The 17959-nt window shown below is 45.9% G+C and overlaps 5 protein-coding genes across 7 annotated transcripts in view; 3 read left to right on the top strand and 2 right to left on the bottom strand.

The window, feature by feature from the left end:
• The window catches only part of LOC137603314 (cullin-9), an 84065-nt gene that overhangs the window by 44675 nt on the left and 21431 nt on the right, over positions 1-17959 (top strand). The gene's annotated exons all lie outside the window — the stretch shown is intronic.
• LOC137603933 (zinc finger protein 665-like) lies at positions 196-2957 on the top strand. Of its 2 annotated transcripts, none has more exons than XM_068327804.1 (3): positions 196-388; positions 956-1052; positions 1356-2957. In XM_068327804.1, the coding sequence occupies exons 1-3, from the start codon at positions 278-280 to the stop codon at positions 2804-2806; spliced, it is 1659 nt and encodes a 552-aa protein (XP_068183905.1). In that variant the 5' UTR covers positions 196-277; the 3' UTR covers positions 2807-2957. The 2 variants fall into 2 exon arrangements, with proteins under 2 accessions (XP_068183905.1, XP_068183902.1); XM_068327801.1 differs by having other exon boundaries at positions 953-1052.
• Positions 3324-8726, top strand: apmap (adipocyte plasma membrane associated protein). Its single transcript, XM_068327021.1, has 9 exons — positions 3324-3562; positions 4387-4503; positions 4787-4902; positions 5161-5253; positions 5774-5890; positions 6025-6199; positions 6349-6483; positions 7455-7647; positions 7827-8726. The coding sequence occupies exons 1-9, from the start codon at positions 3471-3473 to the stop codon at positions 8034-8036; spliced, it is 1248 nt and encodes a 415-aa protein (XP_068183122.1). The 5' UTR covers positions 3324-3470; the 3' UTR covers positions 8037-8726.
• Positions 9090-11747, bottom strand: LOC137603495 (cystatin). The gene is made up of 4 exons (XM_068327022.1): positions 11617-11747; positions 10767-10930; positions 10403-10522; positions 9090-10279 (listed from the first exon to the last, which is right to left on the bottom strand). The coding sequence occupies exons 1-4, from the start codon at positions 11663-11665 to the stop codon at positions 10130-10132; spliced, it is 483 nt and encodes a 160-aa protein (XP_068183123.1). The 5' UTR covers positions 11666-11747; the 3' UTR covers positions 9090-10129.
• Positions 13829-17816, bottom strand: LOC137603323 (synapse differentiation-inducing gene protein 1). Of its 2 annotated transcripts, none has more exons than XM_068326627.1 (4): positions 17572-17816; positions 15986-16820; positions 15443-15580; positions 13829-14207 (listed from the first exon to the last, which is right to left on the bottom strand). In XM_068326627.1, the coding sequence occupies exons 2-4, from the start codon at positions 16529-16531 to the stop codon at positions 14049-14051; spliced, it is 843 nt and encodes a 280-aa protein (XP_068182728.1). In that variant the 5' UTR covers positions 16532-16820; positions 17572-17816; the 3' UTR covers positions 13829-14048. The 2 variants fall into 2 exon arrangements, with proteins under 2 accessions (XP_068182728.1, XP_068182729.1); XM_068326628.1 differs by lacking the exon at positions 17572-17816 and having other exon boundaries at positions 15986-16601; positions 16686-17062.

Here is a 17959-nt window from a genome sequence, read left to right as displayed (position 1 = left end):
ATAAACTTTATTGATATAAAGTCAGTCTGTTTGATTTAAATGTGAATAAAGTTTTAAGGAACAACCGAGTTTCAAATGATATTTCATTTGTCGCTGTGCTTCTGAACTCCAGCCAGCAGAGGGCGACACTACATCAAGTCTTTGTGAACAATTGCCGTCAGTGCGTCGTCAGGTGTCGTAAACCGCTCCAACGTCGTCCCTTTGACGACAACACAGAGAGGTGCTTCGTGTTTTGTTTTTATTTTCTAGCCAAACTTTATTGACTGTATTTGATGGAATGTCGAGGCGCGTGCAGCAGCTCGTGTCCGCCATCTTGGAGGAGTTCTCGATGACGGCGGGTCGTGAGGTCTGCGACCGACTCGGAGAAAAACCCGAAGAAGAGACGGAGGTAAAGCCGCAGGTGTTCGCTGAGCGGTCGCTTCCGGTTTGAGACGATTTAAAAAACAAACAAACAAACATGTTTTATTTATCGACTGTTTACTTTGACCCAGTTTTGATAAATAAACAAAGAGAGTGACGTCACATGAACCACCTGTCAGACATAGCAGCGGGAGTATGTGACCCACAAGCATCAGACAAGGGTCAAGTCAGTGTTCTGGGAGAAAACCAAAAGAAGCAGAAGAAATGTCAGTTCTTTATGTCCACAACTCGTTTGCTTTGACTCTCACTTCACCAGAGAGACAAAAAAAAACACGACTTTTCATCTGAAAGTCGATCATTAATCATTTTAAACAGATTTAAGTTGGACTTTAACTGTGAAAGGGAAAATTTGCAGTCCTATTAACTAGGACTACAGACCAGCACCTAGTTGAATGGTTCTGGTAAACTGGTTCCTGTTTGTTGGGTCCTTGTTAACATCATAAATAACAACCAGGGTGTGGTTCTGATGGGGTTCTGAGGTTTAGCACATGCGTGACATGAAGCCATCTAACATACGTGTGGCGTGTTCCAGCAGCTGGAGTCCGTGTTGAGGAACCTCTGTGACGCTCTGCTGCAGGAGCTGAGGAGGCTTCTGGAGGAGAACCAGGAGCTGAGAGGGAGGCAGCATGATGGTGAGAGCTAGCAGCATGTTAGCATCATGATAGCATCAAGTTAGTATCGACATAGCATCATGTTAGCGTCATGATAGAATCAAGTTGATATCAATATGGCTTCATGTAAGCATCATGATAGCATCAAATTAGCATCAGTATAGCATCATGTTAAGATCAGTGTAGCATCATGTTAGCATCATGATAGCATGTTAACATCAGGATAGCATCATGTTAACACTAATATCGCTTCATGTAAACGTCATGTTAGCATCGTGTTAGCATTATGTTAGCATCATCTCCATGCTTCTCCTCTCTTTTCAGATGCCACTGGCAAACCTGAGCCAGACTCCGCCCCTCCTGCATCTGAGACACCCTCCCATGCCCGACAATCAAATGCTCCAACGGAAGAAATCGGCCAATCAGAGCAGCCTCTTCATCCGCACAGGAAACAGCCCTTCACCTGCCCCACCTGTGGGAGGGCGTTTCGCTCACGCAGCGGCGTCGCCGCCCACCAGCTGACGGCGCACAGGAAGCAACGTTCGCATCAGGCTAAGCTAACGGATACCTCTGCGTTCAGGTGCGCCGATTGTGGGCGGAGCTTCGCCAGACGTGGTTACCTGTCGGCGCACCGGAGAATCCACCTGAAGGACAAACCGTTCAAGTGTCCGACGTGTCAGAAGGGGTTCACCGCGCGCCGCAGCGTCCGCGTCCACCAGCTGACGGTCCACGGCGGCCTGAAGCCGTTCGCCTGCGGCGTCTGCGGGAAGACGTTCAGCCAACATGGAGGCCTTGGCGCCCACCTGAGGACGCACACGGGCGAGCGCCCGCACGCCTGCGACCAGTGCGGGAAGCGCTTCTCCAGCCGCAGCGGCCTGTCGGTCCACCGCCGCGTCCACACGGGTGAGAAGCGCTACATCTGCGACACCTGTGGGCGGAGCTTCAACGTGGCTGCCAACCTGCGGCGCCATCGGCTGGTCCACACCGGCCGCCGCCCATTCCGCTGCGACGTGTGCGGCCGCGGCTTCACGCAGGCCGGGCACCTGAAGGCGCACGGCGCCGTGCACCACGGGGAGTGGGCGTTCATCTGCGACGCCTGTGGGCGGGGCTTCCGACAGCGCGGCGCCCTGCTGCTGCACGAGCGGAGCCACGCCGGCGTCAAACCGTACGCCTGCGGCGACTGCGGGAAGGGTTTTGCCGCATCGGCGTCGCTCAAACGCCATTGCCTCGCCCATGCCGGGCCGGACGTTCACGCCTGCGACGAGTGCGGGAAGACTGTCAGCAGCGCCCAGGCGCTGAGGAACCACGTGAAGCTCCACGCCGCTGGAGAGGCGTTCACCTGTGATGTGTGTGGGCGGAGCTACAGGTCGCTGACCTACCTGAAGGCGCACCGCCGCGGCCACTCGGAGGGGAAGCTGTTCGACTGCCATCAGTGCGATAAGACGTTCTCCACGCCGGCCAGCAGGAGGCTCCACCTGCGAACGCACAGCGGCGAGAAGCCGTATGTGTGCGAGGTGTGTGGGAGGAGCTTCAGCGTGTCGCAGAACCTGACGCGGCACAAACGGGTCCACAGCGGCGAGCGGCCGTTCGGCTGCAGCGTCTGCGGGAAGGCGTTCAGCCAGAAGAACAACCTGAAGACGCACCAGCTGGTCCACACGGGACACAAGCCCCACCCATGCCCTGCCTGTGGGCGGAGCTTCAGCGCTGCCAGGAGCCTCCGTCAGCACCGCTGTGGCTCCGCCCCGTCGGAGGAGGGGCGTGTGTGCGTCACGTGACGGCCAGCAGCGAGGAGACCGATTGGATAAAAGTTTGTTCTACTGATAGTTTTGTGTTTTTATAGTTTGTTTTGTTTCAGACGAGGCGTTCAAGGACCTCCTGCTTCTCTGGGTTAAAGCTGCGTTCACAGACATCAAGAAATAAACAGAATCCGGATGATTGAGTTGCTTCTGGCGTTTAGTTTTGTGACTTTTCTGAATAATATTCTTAAATATAATTTAATTTATAATACTACATTTAATATATTTAATTTATTTTATATATTATTTAAACATTTAAATGTAAAATATATATTTAGTATTTAAAAATATATTCTTATTAATATTAATATAATATACACTTAACTTAAATCTGACTCCTGTAGCTCTTTCAGTTTGTTTTTAATGCTCAAATTGTAAAATATTTCTTTATTCTATGACATATATTTGTTGGTACACACACACGCACACACGCAGTGTATATATACTGTATATACCTGTATGTGAAAGGGTTGATGTAGTCTTTTATTTTGAAATGACAGACCGGAAGCTGTCCACCCGTCTCGGTGACATGAGTCTCCTCTGGACTCGGGCTGTTCTCTCGGGTTAAACCGTCAAATCGTCGTCCGCTTCGGGTCCAGATCAGCAGCGACTCCAGTGGATCCGGTTCTCGATCCGGTTCGGGATGAATGAGACGGAGGGGCTCCGGTTCCGGCGGCTGCGGAGGCCGCAGGTCATCACCGACGAGTTGCCGCAGAACCGCCATAAAGGATCCAGGTGGGACCGACCGAGACCACCGTCAGACCCCGAGCAGCTGCTTCAGGCTGATTGATTATTGATTATTGATTAGCTATCAGGAGCTGTTCGTTTAATCCGAATTTCACACGAGGGAACTTCACAGACACCCACTTCCTGGTGTCACATTTATATTGATTTATTATCTACATGTGAAACTGGACATTCCTATTAGCAACTGGAAATTAATTTATTGCAAGAGGATGTTTATGGGATGCGAGCTCACCTGGTAGGATGTATATACACATCCTACCAGGTGTTTCAGGCTGATTGGATTAGTTAAGATTCGGGTTTAGGTTAAGTTAGGTTAAGATTCAGGTTTAGTTTAAGATTGGAGTAAGATTCAGGTTTAGTTTAAGTTAGGTTAAGATTCAGGTTTAGTTTAAGATTAGAATAAGATTCAGGTTTCGTTTAAGTTAGGTTAAGATTCAGGTTTAGATTAAGATTAAGTTTGGATTCAGGTTTAGGTAATGATCAAATTTAGATTCAGGTTTAAGGCTCGCTGTTATTTGCTTGGTATAAAAACAGGAACAAAGGAAACAATTTCATCATCAAGGGCCAGTTTTTATTTCCTATGTATAGCTAATGCTAGCTAATCCTATATGTAGGATTATATAGGATGCTAGCTAATTCACTAGGATGTATTTTTGTTGCTAGCTAACCCACTAGGATGCATGTGTCTGACTCTGAGACCAAGGGAAGGGGACCGAGGATAAAACCAAGAGGCACTCCATTACCGTTCAGGGGAAGCTAACGGTCGTCTGTCAGCTAATGTTTGTCTAACGGCGTGTCCTGGTTCTCTGCAGCACCTACAGCGGGAAGGTGTTCAAGGTGACTCTGGTGTCGTTGGGCTGCTTCCTGCTTCTCCCTCTGTTGGTGGTGGTGGTCATCCTGGAGTCGCCCATCCACCCTGAGGCGTTCAGGTGAAGACTGTCTTACTTCGGGGGGGTCGTCTCACCTCAGGGGGTCGTCTCACCCCTAATCATCTGTTAGTTTTAAATCTGAACATTTGCTGACTCGGCAGCTTCTCTTGGTTAATAAGTGACAGAAAACAAACATCTGATCCAGATCCTCAGATCATCCTGACCCACAATTCACCGTTTTTTGAACACAAACAAAATTGTTCTGTCAGAGATTTTAAATCTAAATATTTATGACGTTTGTTTTTGCGCTCATCTTTTCACGCTGATGTTTTTTTGACCCCAGCCTGAAGGAGCCGCCGCCGATGAGGGGCTGCTGGGAACCCAACCTGAAGCTCCGGGAGGCCGAGCGGCTGTTTGAGAACCAGATCAGTGGACCGGAGTCCATCGCCAACATCGGAGGTCAGACCCCTGAGACTTAGTCTTAGTTTTAAGTTTAATTTGATTTAGTTTGAGCGTGTTTTGGTTAAATATTGTGAAAAATTGGACGTCTGTTTTGTTTAAAATGTGAGATCCTCAGATTTCAGACAAAGGTCAAAGGTCACCGTCTGGTCAAATTAAGTCTGGTTTAAAGTTTAAGATTGATTCAAAGTCTGATGTTATTGGAAGCTGAACAATCGTGACGATGAAGAGGTGACAGATCTTCATCACTGTCTGCAGATGTTTTCTTCTCCGGAACAGCTGATGGTAAGATCGTGAAGCTGATTGGCCGGAGAATTCACACCGTGGCCCGACTGGGAAAACCTCCGTGTGGTGAGAAAAATAATACTCGTTTGGTTTCAAATCCAGTTCAGAGTCGAGCTGAGTTTAGGATTCAGTTAAGATTCAGGTTTAGTTAATGATTAAATTTAGAGTCAGGTTTAAAACTTGCTGATCTTCGCTCGGTATCAAAACAGAAATGTGTGTTGACAGAGGAAGCAGTTTCATCATCAGGGGCAGTTTTTATTTTGAAACAGGAAGTGGGTGGGCGGGTGTGATGACACAGGGTAGAACTCTTCCTGAGTTCTTTCCATTCATGCCAGAATACATGAAGCTAAGCTAACGGTTTAGCATTTAGTGCCATTGTTAGCATGGTGTTTGCAGGTTGTGATGTTTTCTTTATGTGAGACCATGTTGAGGTCGGTATTCCCTGTTTTAAAGACGTTAGCATGCTAACTGTAGATGATGAACGGAATCCTAAGCTCCTGGCGTTTGTTTGTTATGTCAATAAAGTTGTGTTGAATCCTCCTGTGGGGGCGTGACTCATCTGGTCTCTGGATGTTTGGTCCTGCAGGTTCCAGAGAGGACGAGTCCAGCTGCGGGAGGCCCCTGGGGATCAAGATCGGACCCAACGGGACTCTGTTCGTAGCCGACGCCTACCTGGGCGTGTTCGAGGTCAACCCCACCACAGGTGGGTTCCTGTCCCACCGTCTGGGGACACGTGATTTATCCTGAAGTTCAAATCACATGACAATAAAATAACAGAGTATTAAAACACGTATTTGAGCACCAGAGGAATCTGTAAGTTTGGTCTTTGTTGTCTAGGCGACGCCACCCAGTTGGTGTCAGGAGGTCAGGTGGTCGCTGGCAGGAAGTTGTCCTTCATCAACGACCTGGCGGTGACTCAGGACGGGAAGAAGGTGTACTTCACCGACTCCAGCAGCAGGTGGCAGCGCAGAGACTACCTTCAGCTGGTCATGGAGGCGACGGCCGATGGACGGTACGAAAAAAACTGACTGAGCATGATTCCTTAACACTTTCTCTTTAACTTTCAACACTTCCTGCAGATGTTTCACAATAAAAGCCTCCTCGATCCACATTCCTTGTTTTGTGCTCTACTTCCTGTTTCCTCCTACTTGCTGTCGTCAGAGTGTTGGAGTACGACACTGAGACCAAAGAGCTGACGGTGGTGATGGAGAACCTTCGTTTCCCCAACGGGATCCACCTGCTGCCAGACGAGGAGTCGGTGCTGGTGGCAGAAACCACCATGGCCCGCATCCGCAGGTAGCACCACTTCCTGTCAGGTGATGGGAAGTAGAAACCGTTAAAACAGTTACAGGGTCAGGATGGGGGTCGACGGGACCCCGAAGGAGAACCAGAGGTTAAACATGAAATAAACCAACGTTAGCATAAATCTAAATGAAATATGTTAATGAAGCAAAAATTGATTTTACATTTAAAAAAATTAAATAAAAACAAAGGAATCAAAATAAAATTGTTCAATGAATGAAATCAGTTTGAATCTAAAATTCTCAAACATTTATCAGGTATTTTCCATAATGATAAATAAAAATGAGATGAGTGATAATGTAACGCTGTTTTAAGATTATAAAACCGATTATCAATCATCAATAGATTGGTCCTGATTGGTATTGATTGTCAGTATCTGATCATTAGTATTGATCACTGAACAGCTGAGTTGATTTGTGGACCATAAAATAACGAAGGTTACATAATCAAGCAGCTCCTTGGAGGAGGATTGTTGGCTGACTTTGTTGCCATGGAAACAAGCTGCTGGCTCCATTCCAACTGCAGAAGAAAGGAGTGTGTGCGTGTGCGTGTGTGTGTGTGTGTGTGTGTGTGGGGTCAGGTTATTTCCATCCTCGTTGTGATGAAGATGAAGTGACTGCAGCTGAACGACTGAAAGTAGTAGCGGTTAGCATCAGTTAGCATCAGTTAGCAGCAGCTAGTTGTGGTTAGTGGAGAGAGTGGAACTTTATTGATCCCTTAAGGAGGTTCTGTCAGGGAAATTGATGAATAATAAAAAATACTAAAGTAAAAAATAATAAAATATAATAATAATAATAATAAAAATATATAAAAATTAAAAATAATAGTAAAATTTAGCAGCAGTTAGCAGCTAAGGCAAAGATGGCCTCTTCAACCTGGGGAGACACTGACATTAATCATTATTAGTCACTACTAAAAACCGATGTTTTGATGTTGTCATGGCGATGTCTCCGTCTCCCCACCAGAGTCCACGTCGCCGGTCTCAACAAAGGGGGGATGGACACCTTCATGGACAACCTGCCCGGGTTTCCCGACAACATCCGTCCCAGCGCGAGTGGAGGATACTGGGTGGCCATGTCGGCCGTCCGGCCCAACCCTGGCTTCTCCATGCTGGACTTCCTGTCCCAGAGACCCTGGATCAAGAAGCTCATCTTCAAGGTAAACCAGGTCCAGCTGGTCCTGGAGGTGGTTTCATACCCCCGGGGGTCCGCTGGCCAAAGATGGTAAAACAGGAAACCCTTACAGATGCTCTTGCCATCTGATTGGCTGCTCTGTCTAGAGGTTACAGACAGTTTCCTGTCCTTTCCTCACCCCTCCCCCTCCCTCTGCCCCCCCAGCTCTTCAGTCAGGACGTCCTGATGAAGTTCATCCCCCGCTACAGCCTGGTGGCGGAGCTCCACGACGGCGGCGTCTGCACACGGAGCTTCCACGACCCCAACGGCCTGGTGGTGACGTACGTCAGCGAGGCCCACGAGCATGATGGGAACTTGTACCTGGGCTCCTTCCGATCGCCGTACATCGCCAAACTCGACCTGAGCAAGGTGTAAAAATCCTATAAAAGGACGAACGGAGGTTTTGGCATCGACCGAACGCAGACGGCGACCCCAGAGGATGAACCCCATGACCTCACCAACATGGCCGCTGTGTTGATGTTTGTTTGTCGAGTGTGAGAAAACACACCTGGGTCAGGTACCGGACTCCAGAACCTGATTGGTCCCGATTGAAATGTCCGTTGGGTCTGATTCATTGATTGAGGAGAGCTAACGCTATCTTCATCATTGATAGATTGATTTGTCTCCAAACCGTCAAACTGAAAGTTTGACATTTTATTCTCAAACCATCGTCTCAAGAGTCGTCCGTCTGCCCTGACTATCAAACCAACGCGCTGAGGAACCAGAAGAAAGAAATCTAATTCACCGACTGGCGAGCTTATATAGGAAGTCCTTCCTACACACCATCATGTGATTTTTTTTTTGGTATATTCATTTAAATCTAGTGTTATTTTGCTAGCATTGCTAATGCTACGTGCCATTTTTGACTTTCATATCCTGCCGATTCTGAGCCCATAAATCAAAGTGTGATTTTAGGTTGTAATCAGTGTTGAGTCGGTTGAAGTTCCATTTCCTGTGTCGATTAGCATAGAAACTGTTGGTAGATTAGAAAGAATGAAAACATCAGTTTAATTAAATGTTTTGTTTTTACAACAAAGAATAAATAAATGAACCTTTTCAAGGAAATCTCATTGTAAAAGCGTCGAACCTTACGTCATCTGGGACTGATTGAGAGACTAAATTGACCTATCCTGAGTCTTATTTGTCTTGTTTGTCTCACCAACCGGTCTCATCGTGTTTACACAATAAGCCATGAGTTACGTTCAGCAGACTGAGAAAGCAGCCCCAGACTTTTTCATGAAAAACGAGTGCAAAACAGAAGAATAAGAGCAAAATACGTGGCAGCAAAGTTAATGAAAGTTAAAAAAGTTCCAGACTATGCTGATCAGTTGATCTGTAATGCGGAGGAGTGCAAACAAAACGCATGTGAACGCGAAGGGGAGGGAAGTGTAGATAGAGCTCTCGGAGGCACGCCCATTAACACCGAGCGTTACAGAACAAAAGTGATTTTAACCATTTTTAATCAAAGATATTGAGGACCACAGATCATTTTGGGGTAAGACATTTCAAATACAGTGTAGTTGGACATCTGGCAAATGAATGACATGAATTTAAAAAAGCATAATATAGGACCTTTAAGTGTTCTCTATCACTTCAGGGATATCATGCACTTCTGGAGTCTGGTCCAGGACAAATGGAGTGCAGCTCGAGAGTTGGCAGCTTGGAGGGACTCCCAAGCTCTGAAGTTCTCAGGCTGATCATTATTTAACAAGTCCTGTGGCTAACTAACTCCCTGCCAGCGAGGTATTTAGCAAAGTCTATTATGTTAGTAGCTTGAGCAGTGGGAGGATTCTGTTGATTCTTGGAGGATCATTAGGATAGCTGGCACATCTGAATGAATAGGGGCCCTGGTACTATTATGTACTCTCTCTGCTGGGTACACATCATAGTGGTATGCAAGGTTGTTTCAAAAGCTGCTTTGAGGAGAGGCTCTATCTAGAGGGGTTGAGACTGGTTTAAAGGTGACTTCAGCCTGATGTTTCAGAAATGCCTCCGTTAACTTATTGTCCGTGGTGAGACATCGCTCACATCCCGTCCCGCCTTTTTTTCTTCCAATGCTTCCAGATCCACGAGAATAAGCTGAAGAGGAGCTGGTCATGTTTTTACTGTACGTACCAAAGGAAATATATATTTTTAAGCTTCAAATAAATTTGTATTAACCAGATATTATTGAAAATGTATTCGTAAATACAGTTCAGTACAGAACTGGGGATGGTTTGGGTTAGGTTTAGTTCAGGCATTAGTTTAGCCTAGACTACTTTCCTGGAATCCATTAATGACGTAAACCAAGCTTTTATTAATCAGTACATTGATTAAAGTAAAAATAAAGTGACTTTAGTTCCACACGGCTTTCGCTACATAAGTAAAGAATTTGATATTTTTATTGGACTCAACCAGAAGTCGCCTTTGTTTCCATCTGGAGGTGAATCTACAACAACATCCACAAGTCGGTTTTATTTCATGATTTTTCATCTCAAGAAGCGGCAGCTGCTGGGCGCGGCTCCATCAGGGAAGGACTCTTTGTCGTCAGGGTTGATTTCGTCTTGACAGTGGAAGTTCTGAATTCTCGTGTCCTGAAGCCAGAGACGCTCCCAGACTTCAATGTGACACTTAAACGTCTGAAAGCACAGAAACAGATTCATTAAAACCCCTTCAGTCCACATGGACAGTCCAGTTTCATCGATGCGTCTTTCAGGGTTCACGACAACCAACGACACCCGACCAGGTGGTGACGGACTCACTTGGCGCAGTGGGCCTTCAGGCTGGAGTTCGCAGTCTCTCAGGTTTCCCACGTGATCTTTTTTTCTGCAAACGGTTCTGGACATCTCAAAATCACAGCGGAACAGAAGCCCCTCGACGACCTGACAGAGTATCACAGTACAAGTACTCAAGTACTGCACAGAACAGAACCACTGGAGTAACATACTGCAGTATAAATTGTCGTATTTTATGTGGTACTTTAGGTTTGGACACAGCTAGAGTAGAGACTACGCTAAATAGCAGCACACAAATAGCGGCTAAAATTAGCACATAATATGGTTTTCAGTACAACCATCTATTACTACGGTTACTGTTGCCAACTTGGGTGTCAGTGGAGATGATTACCTGTTTTGTTGCATCAGCATTGCTTAATATTTTTGAGAAAAATAGATCATTGCTTATTCTGTTGTAGACACACTCAGCAAACGACACGAGCTTCACAAAACCATCATCATTTTTGTCCAAGTCATTCTGAGATCCAATGAGATGTCCCGCCAACGACGTGGCTTCTAGAAGGGAAGAGAGTCAACCGGTGGACACTTTTGTTACCAAACCTTGTTGGATGAAGCTGACAGCTCCTTAGTCATAATGCAACGCCATCAGGCCGAAGCTGAAGCAAAAATTTAACATGATATCACGCTAAAGGCTACCAGGTCTCAAGTTATGACACCAAGCTAACAGGTGAAGCTAAGAGATTCCAGATTATAACATGTCGTAAAGAGACTGAGGCTAGTCGCGTAATGTGTCTGGTGTTGTTATATAATGCTGATAGACGGAGGCTAAAACTAGGTACTTTCAGGCATGTTAGACTCAAAGCTGGCAGACTGAGGCTAAAGTTAGCATGTTGTGGTTTCTTAATGAGCTCCGGGACTGAAAGACAAATATTTGACATCCTGTTACTTCCTGGTTTCACTCGACACATTTTAAGAACATAATGAATTTGTTTTTGTCATTAAAAATTGAATCATGGACTCGTTGGAGAGGCCCTGAACGCACCGACAGGAAGCTGGATGAGGCAGTAAAACTGTCAGGAAGTCAGATACCGGAAGATGTAAATAAATAGATGTGTTTAAAAAGAAACAAATGAACAATATTTAAAGCTGTAACACTAATCTGGATTAAAGGAAAACTGGTGTGACTCCAGATTAAACATTAAAACCTGTTAATGACGGAAATAAAGTTTATTATTTCTTACCTAGAGCAATCAACAAGCAGACGAGCAGCAGCCTTCTATTTCCCATCATGCAGTCTGCCCTGAGGACTGATCTGTCGGCGAGGACTGACTGAGATCAGTTCACCATGTGAACACTTCCTGTTACCTGTTCAGTCCACCAATCAGGCTTCTAACCACATCACAGCAGGAAGAAGCTGCACGATTTGATCATTTCACAATAAATCTATTGTTATTTAAATCTAAAATTATCAATACAAATAAATAAAAATGTATTTTGTTGTTCTAAACTACACATTTATGAAATCTCATTAACCCGCCAGCAATAACATAACTGAGTAATGCTAATAGTCATGCTAACATTTCACATTTCAAACCTGAATCAATCAATAATCTAATAAAAATAAATACAAATATTTCAGTAGAAATAAAACATTTAATATCAGTGAGTTCAAAAAATGAAAAACAACCAATCACAGAGCTGATTTTTGTTTACTATCTGGGCAGGAACTATGTGTTTGTATTGAAAAAAATTTATGGTTCTATATTTCGGATGACCTGGTAAATCTCAATATGTAATTACTGGAACACATCGATGAGCCAATCAGAACACGGTTAAAGGTGGAGTTTTAACATTTCAAATATCAGCAGCACCAACATCCTGAAAAGTAAAAACATGATATAAAAGAGGATAAAGCTAAAATTTCCCAAGTTATGTTATTATATTAACAGACTGAAACTAAAGGTAAAAGGTTCCAGACTGCTAAAGTAAAACTGAAGCTAAAGCTAACAGGTCCAGACCGAACCATCACCATCAACAGCAACTCAACCCTGAAGCCCAATATTTAATCGTTTGGTTAATTAATATTTCTGAACATGTGTGATTGTGTGTGGATGATTCTTGCTCCATTAACACAAATAGACTCACAATCGTTTATTTAAATTTTATTTATATTCAGTTTTTCATCTTTCCGCAACAAGCGGTGATGCCACCAGTGGTGACGCACCCTAGTGGTGAGTCCCTTCCATCTTGAGGCATTATTTTAAAATTAATAAATAAATAATTCCCAAAATGTCTGTTTTATTCGAATTAAATCCAGATATTTTAAACGATTTTCGTGATACTTGAAGAACTACTGATAAAATTCTAAAAATCTAAATCAGGACTATACAACACAAAGAATACTCTGATGTTTCAATGAATTGACTAAAATAATAAAAGTGAAACCGTCCCAATCTGTGGGTTATTATACATACTGATTTAATTGATGATACAAAAAAACAACAACTGTTTGAATCTGTTCATCAGCTGTTTAGTCTCATTTATATTCATGTATTTATTACACATAATTTAAGCAATTATAGAATTTACAGCCGTCACAGCATTTGCCAACATTAGCTCAAAATTTGCTCCTCTTTCATGTTTCACAACAAAACTTTTGAATTAACTATGAGATTTCCGTTTTTGTGCAAATGGAAGCTGTCGTAGCAACTTGTTGTTGCTAATAGTTGATAAAAGCTAACGTCAACATAGGAGCACGTTTGTGAGCCAATAGGATGTCAGCTACAGATGATTGGTGATGTTTTATTTAAATACCTGATTGTTTAGTTCCGGCTTTTTTTAATCGAATCGTCTCCATTCAAAGTGTGCTAAGCTTTAGCAGCTCCTGTTAGCGCTTTAGCCTCTGCTGCTACAGATTCACGTCTCCGGCTTTTACTCTGAGACGAGTGCCGGCCAGTAAATATTAAAGCCGAGGAAGAACAATAATCAATAGAAACTGATTGAGATGATTAGTGAAGCACAGGGTCCCCAGAGAATCAACAATAATCCTGAGCTACAGCTAGCAGCGGCTACCAAGTAGCAACAATGCTATCCATCAGAAGCACCGAGGAAGTGCAGCCAGACGGAAATCCGGAAAAAATATTTTCTCCAGAAAATCTGACTTAGTTTCATCAAAATTATTCAAGGTACAAACTTTTGTGTTTGTACAATACTAAGACAATGCTAATAGAATCTATCACTTGCTGTGATGCTAACATGATGTTGTTGGCGGGTTAAAGCATATACTAACACTGTAGGAAAAAAACATAATTATATTTTAACCAAAAAAAATGCAAACGAATAGATTCTTAATTTTTTTTTTGCTGTATATTTTTAAATAGCGTTAGCATGTAGCGTCAGGTCACCTGATTAGCATTAAAACCAGACTGGAAACAAACTGGTTCCCATCAGAGAGAGATGAACAACAGGTCAATTCCGTGGTGGAGATCCTGCGATCCAATTGGTTCAAAAAAGTCCCACGGTACTCCAGAATCAAGTGACCACCTGCTCGTCCTTCAAGGATGATGCCGACAAGCCACGCCTCCATCCAGAAACAGGAAGTGTTCGTCTGGCTCTTTGGCTTGGGGCCCTGGGCGTCCCCAACATTCCCGGTGATTGATGGGTAATTTCCCAGCTACCAGTGGTGGTTCTTGGAGAGATAAGCGATGAGCGCCACGGCCACGCCCACATAGATACCTGTCCCGATGGTGATTGACAGCACCGCCAAGAAGAGAGCCCGCCTCGAACTGGAGCTGGCCAGGTGGAAGTCTCCTTTAGACACCGCCTTATTGGTCTGAGAGGGGGCGGGGACAAAGACAGGGGGCGGGGACAAAGACAAGGGGAGGTAGTTAGCTTCTAGAGGCTCAAGCTCCAATCCAGAGATGCTAACAGCTCTGTTGTCATGACAACAGCGATGGAGTCTGGTTGTGTGGTTCGGATGAAGATGCTTAAACCATTGAGGAACCACATTTACTTCTCTAGATTTAATTTGACGGTTCTTTCAAGCTGATTGGTCATTCAGACTGACGTATCTATTGATATTGATCCTGACAGGATATTGATTGGTTTCTCTATAAAGGTTAGCATGAACACTACACTCAGTAAACCAGACAAACAGGGACAGAAACCCTCTGAGACTGTTTGTGTGACGCTGAAATTTTCAAAGAGGATAAAGAAGAAACTAAATTATAGTGCAGAGGAGGAGGAATACATCAGTCCCCCCATGATTGAATCAGTTTGTAATAAAGATCATGTGATCAGGAAGCGAAGCTGAACACGATCCAGTAATGAGGTCATTCCTTACCAACAATCTGACCTAATCCTGTGGCGGCGAACCCAGAGCACAACGTGACGCCGGACAAGAAGATTAAATCAACTTTATTAATACATGTATAAATAAAGTCTGGATCCCTTAGATGGGATGTAAACGTACAGCGTGTGTTTATCAGAGCTAATATCATTAAAGGTAAACCAGCCTGAACAGCTAGCTGTTATCAGCTAGCAGCTAGTTAGTGTCGATGTTCATCGGCTGGACTCTCCAACTGAGTCGGTGACCTTTGACCTCCCAGTGGACAGGAAGGAGAACTTTTCACCTCCTCTTTCGTTCTAACAAACTCTTCTTCCTCCTCCTCCTGACACTACAGTGTTCTGTCGCTCGCTGACAGACTTCCGCGTGGGAATCGTCGCCATTGGTAACCAGCTGTAGGTGTGGAGTTGCTGTGGAAACCGCATCCACAACACACTCGTCCCCACGCTTCAGCCGAAACATGAAGTTTCTCCTTCATCTCAGCAACAAAAGAACGAGTCACAAGAGGAAGATGAAGGTTCACAACACGTCTCCATGGTAACGTATGATTAAATCCATGATTAAATATTTACTCTGTAAAGTTTCATCTATGAGGAACACTTAAAAACACCTCTACCATAAAAACGTATCTGTAGAAAATGTGCCCTTGGTGAAGTATTTCTACATGAGTATTTCCTCATTAATTGTGCCTCTTCAGGTGTGTCGGGGGGGCGTGGCCTCACCTCGTTAGACAGGTAGAACGCAGCGATGCCCAGCGGCCAGAAGCAGCAGAGCATGGAGAAAACGCTGAGGCCCAGGTGATCTCTGGGAGGCATCAGCAGGAAGGCGTCCTCGCTCTCTGATTCGCTGGAGTAATCGCTCTGAGAACACGCCCACACACAGAAACAAGGTGAGCAGGGAGACTTATGGGAAAAAACAACCAGTTTCAACGCTCTTATTATGAAAGTGTCCAGCTTCAGAGGTAATGATACTGCTCGTGTACACGTGTTCTCGTAATCCGTCTCTCTGGGATTAGAGACGATTAAAACTGGACACCAAATCACAGATTTCCAGCTAATCGTCTAAAGCGATTAGCCGTTAGCTCGCCAAATGTGTCGCGCAGAGAGCGCCGGCTTTGCTAATCTCATTCAGACCAAATACACCACGAGAAATCTGGGATCAAAGGTCACAGCACAGACTAGTGGACATGTGAGGAACTACAGCTTGCATGTGTCCACCAGCAGGGGGCGACAACCATCACCATCATACAGTAAAATAATCATCACCTCCAGCTCCTGGAAGTCGTCATCGTCAATGTCATACGACAGCGTGTGGATCTTCGCCTCCTCGCCGGAAAAGTCCAGAAACTTCCCATCGGCGAACAGCAACGCCTCCTTAGGGGCGGAGCTAGCGGGGGTCGAGGAGCAGGAGGCTTGGTCGCCCAGCCCCTCGATGAAGGTGGTTTCGCAGCAGTCCCCGCCTCCCGCCTCCCCCCACGCACGCAGGATGCTCTCCGGGCACAGGAGGAGGCCGGGTGGTGGTCGGAGGTGGGGGTGGGACGCCGCCTGGTGGGGGAGGAGAGCGCTGGGGTTCAGGAGCTGAGGAGGACCTCCTCCGGCGCCACCGCCGCCACTCCTTTCCTGCTGGGTGGGGGCGTTCACCATCACATGACCCTGATACTGAGGGGCCGAGTACACCAGCAGCACCGCCTCCCGAGGCTCCGCCCCCAACCTGTGGGAGGTGATGAGGCCGTTTTGTCTGCAGGCGTCTCCTCCTCCTCCTCTGCTGGGTGAGGCCTCAGCCTCACCCCGCCCCTCCTCTCCTCCCTCCATCCCTCCTGATGCTGACTCCTCCCCTCTCAGAGGTCAGAGGTCAGCGGTCGGACATCGCTGCTGAATTCACCTGAAACAAAAACTTCGTCAGCAGCAGCCAATCACATGCCTCTGTGAATACTCAGCCACGCCCCTGCTGTGTGTCCCCGCCCACCTGTAGCCTCAGAGTGAACGCAGGCTGCAGCTTTCATCAGAGCGGAGACCTTGGGGGGGGGTGACAGGGAGGCGGCTCCGGTCACGTATGAGTCATGTGACCTGAGTGGAGGCCGGTCTGTGGAAACACGTGAGTCTGATGTGGGAGGAAATCACAGAGAGAACCGGTGAGGATGAGTCACTGTCCCAGGAGGAGGATGAGGATGAAGATGACAGTGATGATGATGATGGGGGCGGTGATAAAGATGATAATGATGATGGTAAAGGTGATGATAATGATGATGATGATGATGAGACGATGATGATGAAGGTGATGATGATGATGATAATGATGGTGATAATGATGAAGGTGGTATGATGATGATGAAGGTGATGATAATGCTGATGATAATGGGGGCGGTGATAATGATGATAATGATGATGATGATGGTGGTGGTGATGATGATGTTTCAAACATTTAAATGTTTAAAGGGGGCGGAGTCAGAGGAAACCCTGGGTTTATGGACTTAAACCTGCTCCCGATCAGGTTAGCTCCAGAGGGTCTGTTACTATGGTAACAAATTTGGAGGTTACGTTTCCTCCCTTTGTGAAACCAGAAACTCTGGGAAACCCTCAGGCCACCTGGTTTAATGTTTGTATTTACTAGTAACTGACCAATGAGCTCACAGCTTTTATGTCAACACAATTGGTTCAATTGATAGATAAATAAATAAATAAATATAACTTTTGCACGTCAAAAATATTAAATATTAACAATATAGATGAGCAAGCACACACACACACACACACACACACACACACACACACACACACACACACACACACACACACACACACACACACACACACACACACACACACGTCTGAATACCGACGGTGTCACCTACTATGACGTCACCCGGGTGATGCTATCATGTCGCGTGACGACCAGAGGACATATCACACACACGCACGCGCGCACATCGCCACCTCCCAAGGTGAGGCGCGAGACCCCACGTCCCTCCAGATCCGGTCAGTCAGAACCCCCAGGCTCCACACCGACCCCTCCTCCGTCCCCCCGCCGCCTTCAGCGCGCCCCGAGCGGCTGCAGAGTAGAGGGAGTCCCGGTGTGACAGCCCCGGAGTCTGGTGGTGACGAGCCGCGGCAGGAGAAAGGGAGACGGGCGGGCAGGTGTCCGTGTGTCCGGGGAATGGTTCCCCTGCAGGGAAGAGATGAAGAGTCGGAGGAGGAGGGATGTACACTGAATACATACGAGGTGTGTGTGTGTGTGTGTGT

This window comes from Antennarius striatus, chromosome 11, assembly GCF_040054535.1.
Source record: "Antennarius striatus isolate MH-2024 chromosome 11, ASM4005453v1, whole genome shotgun sequence".
NCBI lineage: Eukaryota > Metazoa > Chordata > Actinopteri > Lophiiformes > Antennariidae > Antennarius > Antennarius striatus.
The sequence above is the reverse complement of the archived record's forward strand: the minus strand, read 5'-3'. Positions and strand labels throughout refer to the sequence as shown.